At 37.7% G+C, this 25,988-nt stretch overlaps 1 protein-coding gene across 1 annotated transcript in view; it reads right to left on the bottom strand.

Moving 5' to 3' along the window:
• Positions 1-961: 961 nt before the first annotated feature.
• The window catches only part of ITGA1 (integrin subunit alpha 1), a 231,824-nt gene continuing 206,797 nt past the window's right edge, over positions 962-25,988 (bottom strand). The window contains exons 22-29 of the mRNA XM_010588138.3: positions 24,310-24,399; positions 23,209-23,311; positions 20,186-20,299; positions 17,586-17,690; positions 17,324-17,428; positions 16,317-16,409; positions 12,825-12,941; positions 962-7,265 (exon numbers count right to left, since the gene is read on the bottom strand). Coding sequence (XP_010586440.2) covers positions 7,221-7,265; positions 12,825-12,941; positions 16,317-16,409; positions 17,324-17,428; positions 17,586-17,690; positions 20,186-20,299; positions 23,209-23,311; positions 24,310-24,399 — 772 coding nt within the window. The 3' untranslated portion in view covers positions 962-7,220. The remainder of the gene's footprint in view (positions 7,266-12,824; positions 12,942-16,316; positions 16,410-17,323; positions 17,429-17,585; positions 17,691-20,185; positions 20,300-23,208; positions 23,312-24,309; positions 24,400-25,988) is intronic.

Here is a 25,988-nt window from a genome sequence, read left to right as displayed (position 1 = left end):
AATTTTACAACCTCACAGTAGTAATACACAGTGTAGCAATCTCTTAACAGGCTAATGGTTCCTAATAGGGAACGTTGAGCTGCTGCTGCATCCTGAGGAAGGAGAGGGGCATCTCTGAAATAAAACATTAAACACTGGCATCTCCTGGGTGATCTTTGAAATGGTTCTAAGTCAGAAGAAGGTCTGAGCTGTTGCTGCTTCAAGTGATTGTTTCTGCCTGAGCCCAAACTGTCAAAGTCTGGGAAATTAGCCTTGTCAAGATAGGTAAAAATATACATTTTGCTCTTATTCAATCACAATTTACCTGTACAAAGTATATATACTAGTATTGCAGATGTGGTATGAGCTTATAGTGTATTTGAGAAGTGAGGATACATGTATATAAAGAAAAATAGCTTCATCATTCTCCTCCTTTTTTTTTTTTTTTTCCTTATCTCTCAAGGGACAAGATGCCACGGGGACAAAACAGGAAGATTGTCACCTGGTATTGGCCTTATGATGCCACAGTCACCTCGAAAACCATGACTAAGTTCTGTGTGCTTGGCTACTCCACGGAGAAGAGGAACAATTATGTTCATTCAGTCTTTCCCATCCAATCTCTTTCTACCTCTTCAAAAACAGGGTGGTGGCAGAGTCAGGTAGCACCAACAAAAGATTGTTTAAGAGGATAGCTGACTTTCATGTTGTGTTCTTTGGATGATTTCTTTTTCTAATTTGGTCCTCAGTTTATATATACAGAGATGAAACTACAATAAAATATTAAACATTGAGTCTCAGATCGCTGCAGAAGAGCTCAAAATTTCTAGACTTAGTTTTTTTTTGTAATAATATGGCTTGAAAGATGGTAAAATTAAACATAATCTTAAAAAGTGAAAAAAAAAAGGGAGCTGGTCTCTGGTTTATTGCTGTGATTTCCATGACGTGTCAGATAACTCAAGGATTTCAGAGTTTCAGCTCACCAACAAGGATTACATACCATCAGCCAAGGCTTTGCACAGGGCACAAGGCATAAAATGGTCTTGCTGAGGAAGCCCCAACTCAAAACAAAAGATCCCTGCCATGCAGATGAGAAGAGGAGAAACCAACTGGAAGGCAGAAGGCAGAGAGACCCTGTGAACCTCCTCTGGCTCCTGCTGCCCAGTCCTCATGGCAAGGAAATTCTCCAGCCTGTGTGGTAGGAGAAGAATGCAAGGAAGTCTTGTGTGAAGTTTTGAACTCATTAGCTATTGGAGAAGGTTTTGATGTATTTAATAAAAAAAAAAAAAAGTTGATGTAAAAGCAAAGAGTCCAACATTAGAAGTGATATTCACCCTTGCACATTTTTTGATATGGTAGAATTTCAACAAGAAGCGCTCATGTGTGTCTGGTGTGGTGGGTTGATCCTGGGACACAAGAACAGTATAGGATTCAGAGATTCAGCTTGGGCCTTTATCCTGGCAGGTGGATCCGTTCCCATCAGTTACGAACTGGATCTCTTGGGTACAGTTGTAGGGGGCAACAGAACTTGAGAACCTACACACAGTCCGGCATGTGTCCTCAAGGTTGATCGTTAAAAGCTGTGACTATGAATTTGTAAATTTGACGTTAAATTTTAATATGATGATCAAAGATTCTGATTTGTTCATCAGATTAAAATGTTAAATTTTAACTCTATTTATTCTACCTAATAATTTTTCTATCTAACAGTGCAGCACAACAGGGCTTCCATTTGGGACCCTGCAGCATTTGGCCCTCTGTAATGTGCTTCGGGAGTCCCTAGATGGTGCTAACAGTTATTCTTCAGCTGCTAACTGAAAGGTTGGATGTTTGAGTCCAAACAGGGTCTCCTTGGAAGAAAGGTCTGGCGATCTACTTCCAAAAAAAAAAAAAAGATCTATTGAAAGCCCTATGGAGCGTAGCTCTACTCTGACACACACCGGGTAGCCATGAATCGAATCGACTTGTTGAAGGCAACTGGTTTAATGTACTTTGGGTTTCCTTTCCTTGCAGAGTTAACAGAGTTCACCTCCAGCGGTGGCTTCAGAATTTTTGTGTCAAAGGGTATGGAGACAGTGATGTGATTGTAAGGGGGTCCTTATGGACTCACCTTGAAGATGTGTTTGCATTAAATATTCTGCTGTTTACATGTAGATTGTATATCTTCGTTTTAAAAAAAAGCAACAGTTTGAGGGTTTTAAAGCCCTTCTTTTGTATTTTTAATTTATCATTGTCCTAGGTGGGTATGGGGATAGTAGAGTGCTGATGGAAACTCATGAAAGGGCTAACTCTTGCCAGCTTCCCCTTGGCACAGTTGCCGATAATGCTCCATGTTGTTGTCATGGTTAGTTGTGAGGAGTCAATTCTGACTCATAATTAAAGAAACAAATCAAAAAGCCAAACCCGTTGCTGTCAAATCAATTCTGACTCAAAGCGACCCTATAGGACAGAGCAGAACTTCCCCATAGGGCTTCCAAGGAAGGTCTGGTGGATTTGAACTGCTGACCTTTTGGTTAGCAGCTGAGCCCTTAACCACTGCACCATCAGGGCTCCCGACTCATGATAGTGGTCCATAATAGTACGTAAATCTCTCAAAGATGTTCCTTGTCTGAAGTACACTGCACCTTGCTCCTGCAACATTATACCATCTCAATCCTTTAGTGTGCCACTGGAGAACCAAGGACTGAACCCTTGCATAAATGAGCAATTCACTGAAGCTGGTATTCACAGCAAACAAAGCACATGTTTCACGAGCAAATTTTTTTTTCTAATAGTCTTCTCCAAAGTCTCCCTTGGGGAGAGGGTTGAGAAGATTTGAAAATAAAAGAAGATGCATAGAATACTATCTTTACAAATTGGTTTTCCAGAAGCCTCTTTATTTGAAGAATAATCTGACTATCTGGCACAGGAATCATGCTCTGGGCCCAGGTCTTCCCTGGTTTGCTCAATGTTATGCAAAGCAAGACAGACAGTCAATTCAGCTGGAGCAGTTAACAATGTGTTCAACAAAGACACTTACATGCCCTGTATGAAAACATACCACATGGAACCCAGTAGGACAGCCATCCTACACAGTGCATGCTGTGGGCATCCAGAGATGCCAGGAGGGAATCATCGAGGGCAGGGTCATCATCCACCACAACCCCAGCTTACAATGTCCATTACAATGCAGCCACATTTTCTTTTGGTACAAATATTTCTGTTTCCCAACTGAGCCTAGACCTTATTTTACAAAGGGAAAAGAGGATTTTACATATGTATCTCTCCCTGTCTCTTTATATGTATATGGGTGTATAGACAGACGGATAGATGTCGTTGTTAGGTAACATCAAGTTGATTTTGACTCATAGTGACCCCACGTGACAGAGAAGAGCTGTCCCATAGGGTTTTCTAGGCTGTAATCTTTTAGCACCAAGGACTGCCAAAAGAATGAACAAATCTGTCTTAGAAGAAGTACAACCAGAATGCTCCTTAGAAGCAAGGATGGCTATTTTACGTTTCACATACTTTGGATATGGTGTCAGGAGCGATCAGTCCCTGGAGAAGGACATGATGCTTGGTTAACTACAGGGTCAATGAAAAAAAGGAAGACCCTCAATGAGATGGATTGACACAGTGGCTGCAACAATGGGCTCAAGCATAACAACGTTTGCGGGCATGGCACAGGACCGGGCTGAGTGTTTTGTCCTGTTGTACATAAGGTTGCTATGAGTTGGAATCAACTTGACGGCACCTAACAACAACAATCTTTTAGCAGATTGCCAGGTCTTTCTACTGCTAAGCTGCTGGGTAGGTTCGAACTGCCCATCTTTCAGTTAGCAGCTGAGGGCTTAACTATTGCGCTACCAGGGCTGTAGATAAAAAAACATATACAGATACACAGATAAAATTATTGTGTTAAGCATCAAATTTTATAAAAGTATTTCTTCCTACAAGCCTCTTTTCAAGCATACTTTCAATGACATCAAAAATATTCAGAAATTAAGTTCCCAATGATTCTGGTGCTCAGAAGGAAATGGTTTAACAAACTGGGTCACTGAAGTTGAAGTTCAGATTGGATCTTTCTGAATGTTGCTCACAGGGCTCTAGACTCCCTGAGAAAGTAAAACAGCTCCTTTCAGTCTGTATAGATCTGCTTTTTTACCTTATCACCTTTTATATTTTTTTTTGCTTTCAATTACTTCCTTCTTCTGCCAGTTCATAACGTTTTATTCATATTAAAGGAAGGTTATAATTTTAGAAATCGAAATTGAAGAATGAGAAACTATGTGGCATTATATCTACTAGATTTGATATAATCAGCATTTTCGGCATCATCTGATTATATCATGCGTATGTATATTCCATGTATAGATGTGCATATATATGTACACATATGCTAATCTACATCCATATCTACATTTATCTATCTAATCTGTATCTAGCTCAGTGGTGTGCTGAAGCCAGCTCATCCTGGTTCATGAGAGCTAATTGATAAATTTTCAGGAATTTTGTGAACTACTTAGAGTCACACTGATAGAGTGAAACTGGTCGTGGTGAGACTGTTCAGAACCACTGAAATTGGAAATAATACAAATCAGGGTTTTTTTCTTCCTGGAGAGCTGGTTGATTAGCAATTTACCAATACACCATAGCAGGTTTGGTCAGTTAAGGGACTGCATACATAGTTCATTTAGAATTGAAGCAAAAATCATTTTTAAAGAATTGCAAAGTTAAAAAAAAAAAAAAAGAAAAGAACCAAAGTTCTCAGGCAACTTAGTCAATAAGTACATATACAGTCTAAAATAAAAAAAAAAAAAAAATTTTTTTTTTGTACTGCCCATTAAATATTTGAAAACACAATGACAGCATTTAGTGTATTTCTTAATCACTGAATGCATTTCAGCACGTTTGTGCAAAGCTAATTTGGAATATCTGTTGACTTATTTTTTAATCCAAGTGTCTGAATTTACATTTTTTAGATAGTTGCAGAGCTGTAAGCTAAAAATTAATGAGAATGAAAACTATACGCAAAGTGGAAGAATCAAACTTTTCCTGCTGATGCAGTTTTGTGTGTTTATTTTCTTGGAAACTCTGGAGTTTGGTGTTATTTTGTATTCAGTTTGTGTGTGTATGCACATACAGACACTCACACCCACACATGTATGCATAAATCTCAGCAAATTCTTAGGGAAATAGGATCTCTAGTTCATTAAATATTCTGTTTAATAATTAGGGAAGATGGATATTAAAAATTGTGCCAGGCTTCTAAGTAACTGTCCCGACCAAACAACTCCTTCTCTCTTTCCTTAAAAGTTTGAAATTCCTTTGTTTCTATTTTCCCCTTTGGATTAACAATATATTTCACTTAAATGTATACACTCCTGGTCAGTGAATGCTTTATCTATCAGTCATAGATGCCAAGTGGGAATTTCATTTTATCTCTTAGATATCCTTCTAAGAATGCTGAGAATGGAGCGGGGCTGCTGAGCAGGCTGTGCACTGGAGTTGTGCAACATGGTGACCCTGATTGGGAGGGACCCTGAGTTTTGTTCGGCAAAGAAAGAACAGATGGAAAGAATAATTTCTGAATTTGGAGCTAGCTGGATTGAAGGAAATTCCACAAGTGGACATTTCTGAACAACGACAGGCCAGCAGGAGGGCATCGAGTCTCCAGAAACATTTAACCTTTCTTCTAACTACAGGTGACCTTGGCCTCCCCCAGAGGCATCCCTTTGACCTTCAGGAGCTTAGATACAGATATGGAAGCCATGAGGTAGGCTGACTCTGAGTTCTCAGATAATTCCTTGGAAACTAATTCCTAAAAATTCAATCCACGACATTTATTTTCTGCCTTGATTAGCTGCTTTTTGTGAAAAGCAGAGTCCATGATTTTCTGGATAATTGCAGGTTCTGGCCTTGTGACCATAAATCGGGTGGAGAGGTGGAGTTGCTGCAGAAGTATCAGCAAACTTGACAGCAGTAGTTCACACATACAGCTATTATACATTCATTCATTGTTGTTTTCCTAAGAAATTGAGCAACCTAGGAGCTTGTGCTACAGTAGAGTCAGATGCACTATAATGACGACTTCAAGAACAAAGAAGCCCATGCTTCAGGGGTTCTATTTACATATTGATATTCTACACTCAGAAACAATGACTTCCTAGTAAAATGCAATACTGAAATGGAACACTGCCTTTTTATAAAAACAAGAAGTATGTTTGGAAAATATCTTTTAAACAATTAAAAATAAACATATTCTTATAGCTTGGAGATCTAAATGAGCCATGTTCTAAGGAGTTGAGGAAACTCCTTTGGGTTACATCCTGGGAACCCTAATATTCAAAAGCTGCTCAGCAAAAATGATTTTAGAGTCTCAGTGGCCTCTATCTATGCAGCCATGTTCCATTCAGAAACCATTTTAGCATACCCTTCATGCAATGTGACTTTTCATGACAAATGACTGTTATGCCACACAAATAAAATAAAAATTGCTTTAAGTGTTTTTTTGAGTATAATTTTGAGTTTTAGAGCTCAGTATCAAAATTAAGTGTGTTCTGTAAAAGCTTAAATTAATCCATTCAGTGCACTTGTTTTTTAAACAATGATTCTATCTTGATTTTCTATCTTAGATAGAATTTCAGTTCAATTGTATCATTTTCCAAATACCTTGGAAAAAGATTTCTAAGTACGGAACCCAACACAAAGATGCTGAAGGTATTCTCTGTGATTTAATTCTATTTTTAGTCTATATTGTATATCGATTTTATCACAGGAAATTTTTATCATCTGAGTTGGAGGAAGTGATCTTTTTCAAGTAGTTTTTTTCTTGGTATTTACCAATGCTGTCATGTTAAATATGAATATTCAACAGGAATCGCGGCAGAAAGTTGTTTATATTGTTTTGAAAATAGATGTTTCAATGATCACAAAAATCTTTTGATGCATTCCTTAAATACTTTGAATGGTTATTTGACATATAAACATATTTATACAGGTTAGTCTTCCTCTTAAAACACTGTAATTTTGCTGAAATACTCAAAAATGAGTACTTATTTAAAATACCTTTCATCATTTTATAAAATATATCTTTATGTTATTATTTTTGGATCATACCCAATATGTTATTCTCCAAGTGATTAATCCCTGATGGATTACACAATGTGACCATGTCTTTAGTTACATTTTTCTTGTCACATATTTGAGGCAAACCTGAGCATAGATCATTGAAAACTTGTTATTCTTTTCTCTTGTAAAATATTTCATTTCTCCATTTTCTTTTTTAGTGGTCTCTTGAAGAATCCGATCTGTTGAGAAAATACAAAGCATAACAGAATTAATTATTTGAATTTTGGTAATAAATACAAATCATCTTGAATAAAATTTAATTCAGTAGTATTTTTGCAATTCTGGGTATTTTTTATTGACCTATTAGGTAATATTGAATGTCAAGAAAATGACATTTAACAACACAAATTATTTTATTTTTAACTTTTTTGTCACGTATTTAAATAATTTAAATATATCTTTGGAGACATATATCCTGCATTTAGCTGGCATTGACTCTACTTTGACTTAATTATTCCTTCCCCTCCCCACCCCAGGGATGTGGCAGAGAAACTTCCATCAAATAATTGATGGTCATAAATTGAAGGAATTAGAGCTGATGGGAAATCTGACACAGGTGATGGGGAGATTTCTGAGTGGTCGGCGTCAATATTAAATGCCTCAGAACATCTGCCTACATAGACTTTACATAAAGAACCTCTTGTAAACACCCTGTAGCATTTGGATATGAAGATGAAGTCACTGAATATATGAGAAATTGCACATAGCAGTGAATGAGAGTCATAATTTATTATGTTTTGTGACTTTTGACATTACAAAATGTATTTATTTATTTCATTCAATATAGAATAACAACAACAACAATAAAAGCATTGGGGCCAGAATAGACCTTTTCGATTATTTAATCTACAACGTTTATCTTAAAGAAAAACTAATTAAAAAAAAAACTAAAACAGAAGTGGCTTTTTTATCTGTACATTTTTTTTCCAAGTTGAGACTGCATTATAATCAAGCAAAGGCAATGATTCATTCCTTTCAAAGTATGGTGCTTTCATATCATGTTAATCATGAAATTATGGTAAATTATGTAAGGGAATTAAATTTTTTTAAATAATAATTATTGAACAACTGAGGACTTAGAAGGTATAAAGGGTGAAAAGTATGCATTTTTAGGTTAGACAATGTTGACCCCCCCAGGTCAGATCTAGTTGGTGGTGGGTGAGGAAAAAGCGTGGTGACCTTCCCAGTGAGAACAGGACAAATGAACATGAAAAACATAATAAACTTGTCTTCCCCAGAATGTCAGTTTGCCTACATGTCTCAGGCCTTTTTCTTTGAGCCAACTGTAAAAGTCCCGGATTCACAAACCTTTAGGCCTCTTTAACTTGTGCCTGCATGTCCTGAGTCTAAAATAAATCAGCCGCGGCTTTCACAAAACCAGGTGGTGAATTACATGACGTTTTTCTTTCCTGCCCCACCCAGCTCTTGATCTTCTATCCGTCCTCTCTAAAATCTATTTGCTTCTTTTCAACCTTCCTTTGCCTTCACATATTAAATGTTCTATTTTAAAACTTAATTTCTATTACCTAATTTCTTCCACCCAACCAACTCTATTAATATTGTGATCTTAAGGGAAGTTGGGGGATTAGAGTGGATATTAGAAGCATATAGTTTACAGCTTCGAATTAAGTCTTTTTTTTTCTTTCTAGGAAGAATCTGAAAAAAGATAAGCTTGGTTTTGGTCCTCAGACTTTCTTTGAAGCGTTTTTCTTTCTTATTTGCTAAATGATCCTTTTTATGCTCCCCTAGTCCAAAACCCTATTAAAGTTCCTGGCACAAGGTAGCTGTTTAATGAACATATATTACACAAATGGTGAATGAATGAATTCATACTAATGATTAAAAGACTGAAAAAACGAAGGTGCACGCACGAAGCACCCTCACAAGCACCAATTCTCTTTCACATGTTGCTATAAGAAATTAGCATAGCACCCTTCTGAAATTACCTCGAGGGAGGAGGGCAAACAAATGCAGAAGGCGCGTGCTATTTCTTGTAAAAATACAGTACATTTGATGAGGAACAAAGCTTTAAGATTAATAAATAAAACATCAATGGTAGAACTTAAGGCATCAGTATCAGATCAAGCTATGAGAGAGGAACTTTCTGCATTCTCAGGGTTCCTATGTGCCTAGAGCTGAATTCTCCGCTATCGGTTACATTGGCAGACTGGGCTTCTCCTTCAACATGGCAATAAGCCACTAGTGGTACCATGTTTCAGGACATGTTTCTCAACCTATTTACACCTGTGTTCCCTACAGAGTTTCTCCTCTCAATCATTAAGAATATTTATTCCTCAGCTACTAAGATTTTCTCAAGCTTTCATTTCTGCCATGTGTCCTAAGAAGAGGAGCCCTGGTGGCACTAAGGTTAAGCTCTCAGCTGCTAACCAAAAGGTAGGCAGTTCGAGTCCAACAGCCACTCCGTGGGGAGAAAGATGTAGCAGTCTGCGGGAGACAGACATGGCAGTCTGTTTCTATATAGATTTATAGCCTTGAAAACTCTATCAGGTAGTTCTACTCTGTCCTGCGGGGTCGCTATGAATCAGAACTGACTGGACGGCAATAGGTTCAGTGTTTCTTTTTTTTTTTTTTTTGATCATATGGAGATAAAGATAGAAAGGCTGTGCTTTTTAAAACTGAATCACTGTTCCGGGGGGCATCTTTGGCCTCTCCCTGAATGGAGTCTTAGACTAGGAAATTCAAACGAACTTCAGGGCTGTGGGATTTGGAAAAAGAAGGAGGAAGGGATAGTCTCAGGTATCTGCTCCAGACCTAGTTAGTATATGAAAATGTCCGAGGATAAGCGAAGCTCTCATGAACCTACTGCAGATTGAATGCAGGTTTCAGGGAGGCACCAACACAGCTTCCAAGTGGGAGAGGGGGTCACCTTTTCAGTGAAATGAGCCTGCTGGAGGTCTGAATTCAACTAGGGATACTTGTCAGGAAATCAAATGTTTTTGTACATTTCAGAGAGCTCGTGACCCTCTTGAGCAAAACCTAATTCCTGTAGCTCTAGGGTAAAGAGCCTGGTTGCATAGCCTGCAGCAGCCGGATATACTGGAAATGGGGTGAACATTGCTTGCATCCAACCATTTAAAAGCTGGTAATTATGGAAGAGTTACTTAATCTCTCCTTGCTCCTATGTCCTCAAGTGTAAAATGTAGTTAAAAAGACCTCGTTGAAAAGGCTGTTGTAAGGATATCTGGGTGAATGAAAGCAAAAGAGAATTTACGGTGAGGGGTTAATAGTGTGGAAGCTGGAGTAAAATGACCCCAATTCAGATCCTTGCTCTGAACCTTACTGAGCATAAGGCCTGGGAAACACTCAACTTTCCTGTGCCTCAGGCTCCTCATTTACAAAATGAGGTTTATGATAGTGTCTGCCTCATAAGGTTGCTGTAAGTATTAAATGAGACAGTATGTGGAAATGCTTAAAATGGTTCCCATATATAGTAAGCACTCAGTGTGTTAGCTCCCTTCCTTCTGCCTTGGAATCTGAATCCTGATTGCTATACCTCCCACAGAAGTAGCTGAACTATACCTACTGGTCAGGACAGTCCAAAAGTTTGTTAAATGACCTTGCTTTGGGCTGAAAAAATAAGATCTAAGAATCCATAAGAATCTACCAATACATTTACTGGATGGAAGGATGTGTTTATTTTTACATTTATGTTTTTCAGTTTAGTGACTGGAAAAAAAAAAAAAAGTGAATGAAATGTTGCATTTGCTTGTTTTAAACAAAGGTATGAGGCCAGGCAGAACTATCCAAATAGCAGCTCTGCTTTCTCCTCTTCTCTTGTCAGGGGTGTACTAAAGCCGTAGGGGTAGGTTTAGTGCTAGGAAAAAAGATCATACTGAAAGCAATAAGCAGTAACACTCTCTTTCCAACCCCATTGCCGTCGAGTTGATTCTGACTCATAGTGACCCTATAGAATGGAGAAGAACTATCCTATAGAGTTTCCAAGGAGTACCTGGTAGATTTGAGCTGCCAACCTTTTGGTTAGCACTTAACCACTATCCCACCAGGGTTTCCACATTCTCTCTCAGAGGTGGATTATCCAAATAAGCAGGGCAAGCATAGGCTTAATTGTGCTTACTAATCTGTGGTGAACAGTTTCACCACGCCACATCAAAGTGAAACTCATGTGAAACTGCTCACTATAGATTAGTAAGTAAGCACTAGTAAACCTGTGCTTACCTTCCTTACTGAGTCATCCACCCCTGTCAGGGATTATAAATTTGGAAAGAGGCTTTGAATCTGTAGGAAGATGCTGTGGGGTTTGGAGAGAGACAAGCCAGCCATAGCTAGAAGCAGAATCTTTGACGTGGTAAAAAAAAAAAAAAAATGAACTTGTTCACTATAGATTAGTAAGCAATCACAAGCAAGCCCATGCTTACCTTGTTTATTGGATAATTCACCCCTGGGTAGTAAACAGAGAAGCCACATTCTATATTTGAAGCACAATCTTGACAACAACAAAACCAGGCCTTGGGTACCACAGTGTGGCTAAGTCAGGTATTACAGAGAGGATGCTGGTTATCTTGTAAACTAGGAGAATCCTGGATGTTTGATGTGGTGAAGAATCCTGTCTTGAAGACTTCATTGGAGAAAAGCTATGGATTCTATTTACTGAACTAAATGCTACTGACCTTTAACATAGGTTTGCTCATCTTCCCCAAAAGCAAAAAGTTGATTATTACAGAAAAGTTAGAAAGAATAGGAACAGTAGATAATTCAGCAGGAAGAAATTTACTATTTAAACTATTTGATTAAAAGACAATTCTGTTGCTCAGGTATTAGAAAAATGAATACATAGTCACAATTTGCATTTTTAACATAGTTTAATTGTTTAACAAAATAATGGGCAAAATGTAGGGTGATACTATTCTAGAATAAATGCCGCCTTGATGTTTAATTGGAAAAGCATTAAATTCAATATTTTAATAGGATTTTATTCCCAATTAAATTTATCCTAAAAGCTATGATTTCAGTTCTGCTGACATTAAAAATGATTCAGCTAAGGGCTTGAAAACTCTTGCATACCTCAGTCTAAGCAAAGTATCTATGTAAAAACCCAGATTGACCTGAGAGAAAATAGATGGTTACTCAATTTGACAAATGGATTTGATATAGGACTTTTTGAAATTGTAAATTCTACTTTATATCAGCTAATTAATAACCTCCCCCTCCATTACCAGTCAAGGGACACAACTACTGCATTAAAGGTGGCAAGTTTGTACACAGAGAAAGCATTTGATTTTTAAGATACACAGAGATATGTGATTAGGGAAAAGTTTTTATTTTAACCATGAACCAACTGCCTATATTCCCTTAATTTGACATTGGAATCCATTCTTTTCTTTTTCTGCAAAATATGTTTTTAATTCTTCTCTGCTTATAAAAGAAAAACATAATTATATTAAAATTTCAGGTGTTACAGACATATGAGAGTCCTCTATAATCCCAACCTTTAGAAAGATTCTCCGTGATTTTGGGATACGTGCAGTCCAAAATGTGTACATTGTCTTTTTTTTCTTTTACAAAAATGAAAACAAGTTGTTTATAACGTTTGAAATATGCTTTTTTTTTTTTTTTCTCTGTATCCTGGCTATCATTTCAATTTTTTTTTCCTGGCAGTATAGCAGTATAATACTGTATTCCCCAGTATGGATACATCATAATTTGTCAATTTGCTGTTGATGATCAAAACAGAAAGTCAAAGTAACCACGGTGCTTACCTTCCACAGGGCTAATATGAGCAGCATTAACAGCAGTAAGCCCGCAAAAGCACTCAACAGGATAACCCACAATGGCACTCTGCCTGGTAGCCCATCTTTGGATACTTGAATAGCAAGCTGGAAATTATTAAACAAGATTAGGAACGTTAACAAACACCTAATAGCACTCCTGGAACACTGAGTTCTAGTAGGTTACAATTTTCTATCAAGCAGCACACTTTATCTCATTACTACATACAGAGAAAACATTGAGTTCACATTTCGAAATGCTCTCCGACTATTCTAAATCTCTGACCATGTCAAACTTATTATTAATGAGAGATATTTATCATCTTATCCTTCAGAAATTTATACATAAAGAGTAAAACGCCAATGAATCAGAATGTTCAAGGGTAGGGGTGAACCAAAAGTATCATGCGGTTTAAAGGTGTTATTAATACAATTTAGTGCATTATACAAATAGTGTAAGTTTAGGGTTGGAAGGTCACAGGTCGTATTGACATAAAAACCTGAGTGGATCTCATTATTCTAATCCTAATGTTCTTTATTTTTTACATTTTTAAATTGAGATATAATTTTCACATAGTAAAATACACAAATCTCAAGTGTACAGATAAATGATTTTTGCATATACATTCACCCCTAATGTGCTTTTTGGAGCCCTGGTGGTGCAGTGATTAAGAACTCTGCTAAACAAAAGGTTGACAGTTCGAATCCACCAGCTATCCTTGGAAACTCTATGGGGCAGTTCGACTCTGTCCTACAGGGTCTCTATGAGTTGGAATCGACTCAACGGCAAGGGGTTAATGTGCTTTTTATTATACCACATCGTCTGTTTTAATTGACTTTTAGTCAGCATCTCTAAGTCAGCTATCAATGGAAGTAAAATTGTGAAGTGGGCAGTTTTTAGCACTTCAGCTACTTAGGGACTCTTATCGTGGCACCCAAACCTCAAAAAAACTTGACAGCTCTGTGTCCTATCCTTTAGGTTCCTGACAAAACTAACCCAGGGGAGATATCAATGACTAATAATGGCTCAAGATTCTGTATTTGCATGTAACAGGGGACATCTCAGTTTTCTACCCTAGAGGGAAGATTAGGGGTAGAAAATGAAACTAACAGGGAAGATATTTGCATACAGTGGATTCCAATCCAAACTCCTCAAATGGGTAAAGCACTTGGCTGCTGAACAAAAGGTTGGAGGTTTGAGCTCACCCAGAGGAGCTTTGGAAGAAAAGCTTGGCAATCTACTTCTGAAATATCAGCCACTGAAAACCCTGTGGAGCACAGTTTTACCCTGACAGGTGTTGCTTTTTAGGTCACTGCTCATGTATGAGGAATACAGCAATGGTAGCAGTATTGAAGCAAACAGTCATGAAAGGGCTATAAGGGTTATTAACCATTCCATAATAGTTGTTTTTCAGAAAAGTCTACTCTTACTACATTTTTGTTACAACTTTTACAGCACTTCACCATGATTGTTAGAATCCCCAGGTTTCTCGTCTTTTCCAGGCAGGAGGCCAAGGCGCAGGTGCACTGACTCTGAATCTACCTGCTATACGACCTTCCTGGGGTGGCAGTAGTGAGCTGCCGCCATTTTTTCAGGGCTGTGCCCAGTATTTTTAGAGCCATGTGCAAAAACCCTTTCACTAAAATTATGTGGACCGCGCACTCATCACAAGACTGAATATCCTCCCCTCGCTGTTCATGCATACGTACGTCACTTCCTATAAAAGGAGCAAATCTGCCGTGGGTTCAGGGAGCTGGCAGTCTTAGGTCATGAGACCCTGCCTGTCTCGCAGTTTGCAAACTGTGAATAAACCTTTCTGTTCTTCCAACCCTGTGTCTGGCTGACTTCAATTTGCTAGTCTGCTTGACAAGAACCTATTGTTTGATGGCTTCGGTATAGTTATATACAGAATGGGGCCCTTTGAAGACAGATTTTAAACACATTTGTCTTCATTATCTAGTGCTGCTATGACAGAAATACCACAAGTGGATGGCTTTAACAAACAGGAACTTATTTGGTCACAGTTTAGGAGGCTAAAAGTCCTAACTCAAGGTTCCAGCTCTAGGGAAACGCTTTCTTTCTCTGCCGGCTCTGGAGGAAGATCCTTGTCTCTTTGACCTCCTGCTCCTGGGTGATCTTCATGTGGCCTGGCATCCCTCTCTCCCATCTCTCTTCTGCTTGCTTGTTTAATCTCTTTTATATCTCAAAAGAGATTGACTCAAGATACACCTACCCTAACCGTGCCTCATTAACATAACAAAAACAACCCATTTCCAAATGGGATTAAACCACGGGCACAGAGGTTAGGATTTGTAACACATATTTTGTGGGCACATAATTCAATTCATAACAACATCTAAAACAATTTCCTGAACTTTCAGATACAGAAACTGGAGTCTAGATGGAATCAGTGATCCAAGACCACACAATTACAAAATGATCACTTTGAGTAATTTTATCAGTTTAGGTATGCTTTTCTTTTAGGATGAAATATAGAACAGGTATCTCCAAAGGGGAATTTTTAGATAACATTTAGGGGAAATAAAGCTAATTTTAAATTTTTAACCCAATACATTTAAAAATTAAATCTACTCTTTCCAATATAATACATACTCTTAATTTTTAGGAACTAGTGAAATTTTAGCTTTTCTTGTGGGGAACAACTTCGCATTTTTCAGGCTAAGTGCTCTTTATAAAAGAAGTAAACACTATATACATCATTTTTGCTTTTTCTTTAACAGTGTATATTTATCAGAGGCCATTGGCATTGTAATAATTTGAAATAAGCAATTTTAAAAGAACATCAAATGTTAGGGTGCTTCCAAATAGAACTTCATGACTCGTTCAGTGCTGATTATCCTCATGGAATATTTAAAATATCCCACAGTAAGGGGGCAATAATTCTGAAGTGCCTAGGTCACAACAGACGCTTTGGTCATATTTTATAAAAGGACAAGAGTAAAAAGCTCACACCACTGTATTTTTACCAAGGACTCAAGCCTAAATATGTATTAGGAAATAGCACTTCATTTTTATTTCAAATTTCCTAATGGCTAAATGCAGAGCACTGTTAAAAATGTATACGTATTATTCCTGAATAGTATAAAAGCACTTCCTGTAAAGAAAACTGTTTTCAAGACTGCTCTCAGATATCAGCTGCACTGCATAATGTCAGTTTTTAAGGAGGAAAATTACAACTGCATCATTTGTTATCAAGGTGAAAGTAAAAACATCAATTTGCTGTGATAGAAGGGATAGAGTCAAACATGGCATGTTAATTGTAAATATCATGGTTTCTTACAAGGAAGAACTACACGGAAATCCCCCTTCAAGCTAATGAAGGATAATTTGAAGCAAAAAATGTCTGTCACTTATTGAGAGTAGTTCTAGTTACTGGTTTAGGATCTATTAGCAATTATAAAACATTATGTCACAAAACTCAGAGTGAAATGTATGTTTTCAAAACTTAGCGTTACACTTACCTCTCGTTTTTTATTGCCACTATTTAAAACCAAGGATGTATTTTCACTCTGAAGTTCCGCCCGTACAGTAAGATTTAAGCTGGAAAAACGTGCCTGAAAAGCAAACAGGATTTTTGTTTTTTTAATATTGTGCTAATCACAATGAGAGCTTGTCATGTTCGAACTGTTGCATTTTTAAAGCTAGAATTTTCCTGAGAGATTAAAAATACTGGTTTTGTTAACTTTACAAACAAAACTGATGGCATCAAATGATGAATGTGTACCCACCCTTCTTCCTTTGCCCCAAATCCTCACTTAGATTCTTGTTACAGAATGGAAAAAAAAAATTCTAAATAATTTCTATTCATATTTACCCTTGGGGAAACACAGAAACAAACAAACAAACACCTTATGCCTACCTCCTTTGGTAGCTACACTCTGGTAATGGGATTTAGTCGGTGCTTATTCACGACTAATGAAATTATTAATACTCAACAATTCTTGACTTACAAAATAGCAATTTAATATGATCAAGCCTAAAAATGGAAATGCCATATGATCAACTAAATACGTCCCAAAGAGAGAAACAAATAATACAAAATACAATGGGCTAAGTTTTAAAAGAGTTTATTGTCAGACAGATTTGGTTTTATCCAAGGGTTAAAACATATCCTCCAAAACATATTTCTATGGAATAAAAGTCTATTATAACCCTCTGAATCCATAAAATATGTGAGCTCTATCTTTTTTTTTTTTCTATCCTTTGTTAATGGGGTCATTTGATAGCACCAGTTTGGAAGTGTTTCTTTATCACTGTAAGGGGACCCTGGAGATAACTTAGCCACTAACAGATCAGAAGAAACGTGGCTCACATAGCTGGTGAAACAGAGCTGGGGCTGGAACCCCGTTATCCTGCACTTCTGTCTTGTGTTCCTTCTATAGCAGCACTCTGCTTTGCACACACTAAGTGGGAAAGAAATGTTTCTTTATTTGATTGAATATTTGCATAGAACAATGCAGTCACTTACTTTTATAAAAGTTGGTTTCCATAAGGTAAGTGAAACATTCACTTGGCTCACATCAGAAGGCATCAGATTACATGTGATGGCAGCAAATTTACACGTACTACAGTCCTGTTTAAACGCCCAGAGGTACATATTAGTATTCTTGCCATTTGATAAAAAAAATTATATTATAATATTTAAGATAATTACTTCTAGGTCTATATTGACTTCATTTACATGGAAAACTTGAGATAAAATTAGCATTATCTTATATATCTGAATTTACCAGAATTGTGCCTCGTTTGAGATCTTCAGATTTGAATATAATCGTTTTCTTCCCAGAATTGATTCCAAGAGGATCCTGAAGGCTATTGGGTCTGCAGTTTGCATTCTAAGAAATGAAAATATTTCTTTGATCAGGTAAGGCCAGATGTCAGAAGGGAAAATGTCTTGGTGTAACAGTGTGAAAAATCTGTGAATGACAGCTATCGCCACATATTAAATATTTATCTTGGGTGTGAAGTATGGAGGAGGCTCTCAGGCACTAGTGGATGTTAAAATGCTGTGTTTATAGGATAGCTGGTCCTTGGATTGTTTCTCCAGGCTTAATCTAATGCAGTTTTTGCTTCTCCTAGGATTATCTACATCCTTGATTAAAGGTAATAAGAACAAAGGTTCATAAGTAGTATGAAAAGTACGATTTTTTTTTTCTCTCTAGATTTTCACAAACCTACTTTTTTGGATTAGAGAGAAATTCTAAGAGGTGCATCTTTTTATTGCCTTTAGGCTGGTGCAGAAAATATTTATATGATTATAAGCCAACTACCACTGTTGCTGTTTCTTGATTTTTGAGACTAACATTCGTTAAAAAAAATCCATGAAAAGAAGACAGATCATTAAATGATGAAATCATTCATGCATTAATTCAATACTTACTGTGCTTTTTAATGTTTCAGGCACTAAACAACAAAGATTAACTACCATACAGACTCATTCAGGGCTACAGGTAAAAGGAGGTGGGATATTGCTATTGTTTGGGGTGAGCGAACAATATTGTACCTCTTATTTTTCATGGGGGAGGTCATTGGCCATGCTGAGACCTCAGGCCTACATAAAAGGTCACCCTTTCTGGGGTTATATTAACGGGTTTTTTTCTAGTAGGGGAGATGGTTGGAACAGGACGATCACGGAATTAAGCGAGTATCAAAAGACAAAACAGTGGTGGCGTAGTGGTTAAGGGCTATGGCTGCTAACCAAAAGGCTGGCGCTTTGAATCCACCAGGCACTACCTTAGAAACCCTATGGGGCAGTTCTACTCTGTCCTATAGAGTTGCAATGAGTCAGAATCGACTTGACGGCAGTGGTTTTATTATTATTATTTTTAAAGACAAAATACCATTCTCATGAACTTCTGGGTATAGACTGAAGAAGACTATTTAGGAGCTATGAACAAGTTCTGGTGAAATAAGTAGATTAAAAAAAAAAAAAAGACGGGGATTCTGTAAGCAATGTTTGTGTACAGGTGGATGCACTAACAGATCTCTTCAGTTGATATATATATAAGGGCTTTAATATGATTGTTACCGCAAATTGCGGGTTTGAGCCACCTGCCAGAAAGCCAATATTGAGACAAGAGGAGGTAAGCAGTAAGAAGGCTTTGTTGAATACTGGTATTCAAGAGACAGAAGGGGTTAAATTCCTCCCAAATTCTGTGTACCCTAAAGGGCTGATGGGAGGGTTTTATATGGGGAAGATCAGGGTTACCTAATGTTTTGAGCACATAGTCCACAGATGGTCTTACACATCACAAAACAACTACAAAAACTCTTTATTAAACTAAAGATAAACATGTCAGGCAAACGGACTCTAATCAGTATACTTGTAACAGGCTGAAAAACTCACATAAGAATCTCTCGGCTAGTGGAGCTGTTTTGCCAAGTCCACTGTGGCTGAGATAGGGAGCAAGAAAGAAAACCTTCCTGTCGGTTTGCAGGCTGAAGGCCATTTCTCAAGAGAACAAAGAAAGAAGAAAAGAGACCAAGGCCACAGGAGCTGAGATAGCTCCACACCCCTTTGGAAGAGACCGGTGCAGCTGGTGAAAAAAATGTTTAGAGATTACTTAGAACATCGTTATGGCGTTAGTCATGTCAAGCTGTCAATCACCTATTTTGAATGGGGGGAAAACGTGTTGTAAGGTATTAGGGTGTTTGTTATCTTTAAGAGTGGAACAGGCTGCTCAGCTATATTTCAAGCAGAGCCTGCACCATTTTCCAGGGACTAAAGGTTAATCACAGCTTTACTAAAACGAATGAGAAAATATATTGTCTCTAATATTAAAACACTAAAGAAAATGCATTTTCACTACTTCATGATTATCACTCCAACTTCTATAACTTGTACATATAATTAAAATCGTTTAAAATCTTTCTCTGAGGTTGTCTCAAATACCTAAATGTTTCAAAACACAATGAGTAAGGAGAATATATACTATGCCTCTCTATACCCATTTATCTGTATGAAAATGTCTTCATCTTTGTGGCTGTAAAACAGGTACTGGTCTTCCAGTTAGCAACTATTTTATGCACATCTTTGTGCTTTTTTTTTGTGTGCTTAGGGTCAATTAAGAAGCCTCTTCAGAGTTGTTTGGACGTGCTAAACAAATGAAAGTTGTTACAAATATTTCAGTCATATGTCAACAGTCAAGAGTCTAAAACCTACTAAATAACCAGTGGAAATTATTAGCATGATTTTTATTTTCTAATGCCTCTCTAACTTTGGTAAAACTCTTTATCTCAAATGGAGTGGGGAACAAGAAGGACTAAGCTTTAAAGGCAAGGTGAAAAAAGACAACTCTCATGCCATAATTTTAAGGCACAGATAACTTACATCAGAAGATGACCATCCAGTTGGGTACAGCACAGGGTAACCATCTGATGTCAAATTGGGGAATGAAATTGACAACTTAAGTTCTGGCATTGGGAAATGTCCACTTTTTCTAATCTGCAGGAAAAAAGAAAAAAAAAATGTAATCCATTCTCTCTCTTTCAATAACATCCTTTTGGTTTTATGTAGGACTTTGTTTCTTAATTGAAGAACTGAGATGCGTAATAGGAGCCCTGATGTACAGTGGTTAAGTACTCAGTTGCTGACTGAAAGGTCAGTGGTTCAAGCCCACCAGTTGCTCCAAAAGAGAAAAATGTGGCAGTCAGCTTCCTTAAAGAGTGCAGTCTTGGAAACCGTATAGGGAAGTTCTACTCTGTCCTATATGGTCACTATGAGTTCAAATCTACTCGACAGCAGCAACGGACTTTTGGTTTTACGCTGTGTAATATTTTGAATCCCATAATGAATGTAGACAATTTATAGTGCTGTATAGACAATAAAGAGCCCTGGTGGTGCAGTAGTTAAAGATTTCAACTGCTAACCAAAAGGTCAGTGGTTCAAAACCACCAGCAGCTCCACAGGAAAAAGATGTGACAGCCTGCATCCTTAAAGATTTATGGTCTTGAAAACCCTATGAGGTCTTTACGGGTCAGAAATAACTCAATGTGACTGTGGGTTTGGTTTGGGGTGGGTATAGAGAATTGGAAGGAGCACTGGTGATGCAGTGGTTAAGCACTCAGCTGCTAAATGAAAAGTCGGCAGTTCAAACCCACCAGCAGCTCCTAAGGAGAAAGGTGTAGCAGTCTACTTCTGTAAAGATTACAGCCTTGGAAACCCTCTAGGGAAGTTCTACTTTGTCCTGTAGGGCCACTATGAGTTGGAATTGACTCCACAGCAATGGGTTTGGGGTTTTTTTTTTTATAGAGAATTGGCATAATTAAATCAGCAAAAAAAAAAACCCTATTTAGTGGTTAGTGATCATATTGTTCCTTTATCCCCTACTCCCAAAATAGGACTGGGAGTAGTGGAAATCAGAATTGAATATTTTTCTCCCTTAGTATGTATGCCCTTAGGAGCCCTGGTGGCACAGTAGTTAGCCCCACAGCTGCTAACCAAAGGTTGGCAATTGGAACCCATCAGACAGATCCCAGATAAAAGCAGAGAATACCAGAAAGATGTTTACCTGTGTTTCATTGACTATGCAAAGGCATTCGACTGTGTTGATTATAACAAATTATGGATAACATTGTGAAGGATGGGAATTCCAGGACACTTAATTGTGTTCATGAAGAGCCTGTACATAGATCAAGAGGCAGTTGTTTGAACAGAACAAGGAGATACTATGTGGTTTAAAGCCAGGAAAGGTGTGCATCAAGATTGTATCCTTTCACCATACTTATTCAATCCACATGCTGAGCAAATAATCTGAGAAGCTGGACTATATGAAAAATAGGGCATCAGGATTGGAGAAAGACTCATTAACAACCTGTGTTATGCAGATGACACAACCTTGCTTGCTTAAAGTGAAGATGACTTGAAGCACTTACTGATGAAGATAAAAGACCACAGCCTTCAGTATGGATTACACCTCAGCAAAGAAAACAAAAATCCTCACAACTGGACCAATAAGTGACATCATGATAAACTGAGAAAAGACTGAAGTTGTCAAGGATTTTATTTTATTTGGATTCACAATCAACTCCCATGGAAGCAGCGGCCAAGAAATCAAATGACATATTGCATTGGGCAAATCTGCTACAAAAGGCCTCTCTGAAATGTTAAAAAGCAAAGATGTCACTTTAAGGACTAAGGTGTGCCTGACTCAAGCTATATTGTTTTCAATTGCCTCAGACATATGGGAAAGCTGGACAATGAATAAGGAAGACCAAAGAAGGATTGATGCCTTTGAGTTATGGTGTTGGTGAAGAACAGTGAATACGCCATGGACTACGAAAAGAACAAATAAATTTGTCTTGGAAGAAGTACAGACAGAATGCTCCATAGAGGCAAGGATGGCGAGACTTCATTTCCCATACTTCGGACATGTTATCAGGAGGGACTAGTCCCTGGAGGACATCAGGCTGGTAAAGCAGAGGGTCAGCAAAAGAGAGGAAGACCCTCAAGGAGATGTATTGATTCAGTGGCTCCAACAATGAGCTCACACGTAACAACGACTGTGAGAGTGGCGCAGGACCAGGCAGTGTTTCATTCTGTTGTGCGTAGGGTCATTATGAGTTGGAACCAACAGGGCTGCACCTAACAACAACAACAACAATGTCTAGGATATCAATCTTTATGCATTCCATTTCATTTTTGATGACTTCCAATTTTTCTAGATTCATACTTCATATATTCCACGTTCTGATTACGAATGGATGGTTGCAGCTGTTAGTTTTCATTTTGAGTCCTGCCTCATTAGTAAATGAAGGTCCTGAAAGCTCGACTGCATCCACATCATCAAGATCAATTCTACATTGAGTTGGCAGCTCTTCCCCAGTCATATTTTGAGGGCCTTTCAACCTGAGTGGCTCATTTCCCGGCACTGTATCAGGCAGTGTTCTGATGCTATTCAGAAGGTTTTCACCATTCAGTTTCTTAGAAGTAGATTGCCAGAGCCTTCTTCCTAGTTTGTCTTAGTCTGGAAGCTCAGCTGAAACCTGTCCACCATAAGTGACCTTGCTAGTATTTGAAATACATAGCTTCCAGCAATACAGCAACATGCAAGCAACCACAGTACGACAAACTGGTTTATAGGTATTTTATGGATAGTTACTATTTGATCATAGTTCATTTGCTTATGAAGTCAATTTAATTAATTGTGTCTATGAGGTCTTTAAATGGCTTCAAAGTATAATTATCAATAATTTAAATAAAATTATTTTAGAATAGTGAAATTATAAAGAAAATGTTTTGAAAACAGAGATCAGATGTTGAAACATGTTTCTATGTGCCTGTTAATACTTTTATCTAATTTATAAATATACAAATAATTCCTCTACGATATTAAGTTAGAGACAATTCCTTACCAAGTAGAAGATGTTAATCTCATTTCCAATGTCCTCAGTAGAATTAATACTTTCAGGGACCGTTTCATTGGCCGCAATTGAAATATGGTATTCGCTTGCAGAGCTTAGAAAGAATTAATTGAAAGAAGAAAAATAAAATACACCAAAGCTTAACTTTTATTTGACTTCATTTGCTTTTGCTTTCTTCATAGCATGTAATCCCACAAAAATTACTTACGGAAGTTTCAGATCAAGAGTTAATGCATCTACCCTTAAGACCTAAAATGAAATCTTTGAGGAGGGAGAGAAGGGTTATATAGTTTAGTTTAACAATTGCTGATGCTTCTTTGGTCCTAAGTATTAAAATATGTGCATTAAAAAAAAACAAAACCATTATTGTTACCAAGTGAAAAGTGAAACGTTTCCATGAATTCACTCATATTATTTACGGTGAGTGAATAATCATGCAAAAACTTGGTATTTTTAGTAGTGCCAAATTTTAAATCGATTTTTTAAAAAAGTATCTCTTCACAACTTAAAGTTTTATATTTACTGCTAAACTTAAAAATTCAATCTTCTCCAAGTTGTTTGGGTGAACTTGGTAGAATGAAATATAATACAAACATATTCTTAGGCCACGCTTCAGCCAAGAGAAGATAAACAAAAAAATTTTGAAATTTTTTGCCAAAATTTGATTTTAAGTGAACAGAAAATTTTGGGGAAAAATCAAGGATCCAACAGAAGTGTAGACAGTAAAATAGAAAACAGCCAATGGAAAGTAAAACCAAGAAATACAAGCAAAATCTATGTGTCTATCCTATAATCCTCTCATTTTTATGCCTTGCCAGGAGTAAAGTGTAACTAGCCCCTCGTATTCTAGGTTATTTTGTGAGCTAGCTCTCACACTTTAGGGTGCGTGAGAATCCCCAGCAGGAGCTGTTTAACACAGATTGCTGAGCCCCACTACCAGAGTTTCTGATTCAGAAGGTCTGGGGTAAGGCCTGAGAATTTGTATCTCTAACAAGTCCCCAGCTCCTGCCAATGCTATTGACCAGGGACCAAACTTCAAGAACCACTGAGTTAGCAGCAAGTCATCAAGGTCAAAGTGCTCTTTCCTCTTACCTGTAAAACTGTAGTCCAACTTCATATTTCACAGGGATAGAAATGTTTACCTCATTGTCAGAAAGGGCTTCAGGAGGTTCTTCACTGTCACTAGAAAATAACAAACACATTCACGACAAATCATTAAACTATTGACTCTCCGGAGACATTTCTAAGCATTTGAACAAGAAGCCTATCGATGCAACTAAATAAAAGCACAAAAGAGTAGAATTCCTGATTTTTCAATCATAGTGGTAGGAATGGGGTAGGGTAGAGGTGGGTCTTGTTAAAAGTTCCCAAAGTGACTGCGAAGTGGCACAAGAGCTGATAATAACACTGACTTAGTCCAATGTTTTTCAAACTTCTGTGAAAATAATGGTAAGAATCTCTGGGACAATTGTTAAAATACACAGATTGTTGAACCTCTCTCACAGAAGTGTGGACTTAGTAGGTTTGAGTCAGGTCCCAGGAATTTGTGTTTTTAACATAAATCACCCCCAGGTGATATTTAAAAAATATATATATTATATTGTGTTTTAGGTGAAAGTTTACACAGCAAATTGGATTCCCATTCAACAATCCCATGGCAATGGTTACGGCCCCACAAAGTGTCAGCACTCTCACCATTTCCACCCCACCTGCTCATTTCCATCCATTCAGTTTTCCTGCCACACCTTGCCTTCTCATATTTGCTTTTGGGTAAATGTTGACCTTTGGTCTCCTTTAGTTGATTACCTAAAGGAGCACATTCCTCACAGGTGTTATTGTTTACTTTATAGGTCAATGTATTATTTGGCTAAAAGCTGACCTCTGGGAGTGGCTTCAGTTCCATGTTAAAAGGGTATCTTAGGGCAATAGTCTTGGGGGGTTCCTCTAGTCTCTATCAGTCAAGTCTGGTCTTTTTATGGCTTCGAGCTTTGTTCTACATCTTTGTCCCATTCTAACCAGGACCTTCTATTGTGTCTCTGATCAGAATGGTAGGTGGTGGTAGCCAGGTACCATCTAATTCTTCTGGTCTCAGGCTAGAAGAGGTTGTAGTTTGCATTAATCCTGTGGATTAATTTCTTCTTGAGTCTTTGGTTTCCTTCACTCTCTTTTGCTCCAGACGGAAAGAGACGAATAGTTGTATCTTGGATGGCTGCTCGCAAGCTTTTAAGACCCCAGATGCTACTCACCAAACTAAGATGTAGAACGTTATTTGTATGAACTAAGTGATGCCAATTGACCTCGTTGTCCTATGAGACTATGGTCCTGAGCCTTCAAACCCTGTAAATCAATCCCACAAGGTGTTCGGATATGACTAGGAAGTATCCCTAACTGTGCCCCCATGTGCTATATTGTATATATAAACATACATGCAGAACATTCAAACATGTATACACATATGCCCACAAATATACATGTATGTGCATGCTTGGTAGAGGGTCAGCGAAAGAGAGAAAGATCCTCAAAGTGGTGGATTGACATGGTGGCTTCAATGATAGGCTTAAGCATAGCAATGATTGTGAAGATGGCATTGGACCAGCCAGTCTTTTGTTCTGTTATACATAGGGTTGCTATAAGTCGGAACCAACTCGATGGCACCTAACAACAACAAGCACACACGTACTCCCATACGCCTTCCATACCTGTATAGCGTACATATCTACCTATGTAACCACTCACATATTTTTGTTTGTTATTACTGTTGTTGCAAAGTT

Source organism: Loxodonta africana, chromosome 2 (assembly GCF_030014295.1).
Source record: "Loxodonta africana isolate mLoxAfr1 chromosome 2, mLoxAfr1.hap2, whole genome shotgun sequence".
NCBI classification, from domain to species: domain Eukaryota; kingdom Metazoa; phylum Chordata; class Mammalia; order Proboscidea; family Elephantidae; genus Loxodonta; species Loxodonta africana.
Note: the sequence above shows the minus strand (reverse complement) of the source record. Positions and strands in the feature narration are given on the sequence as shown.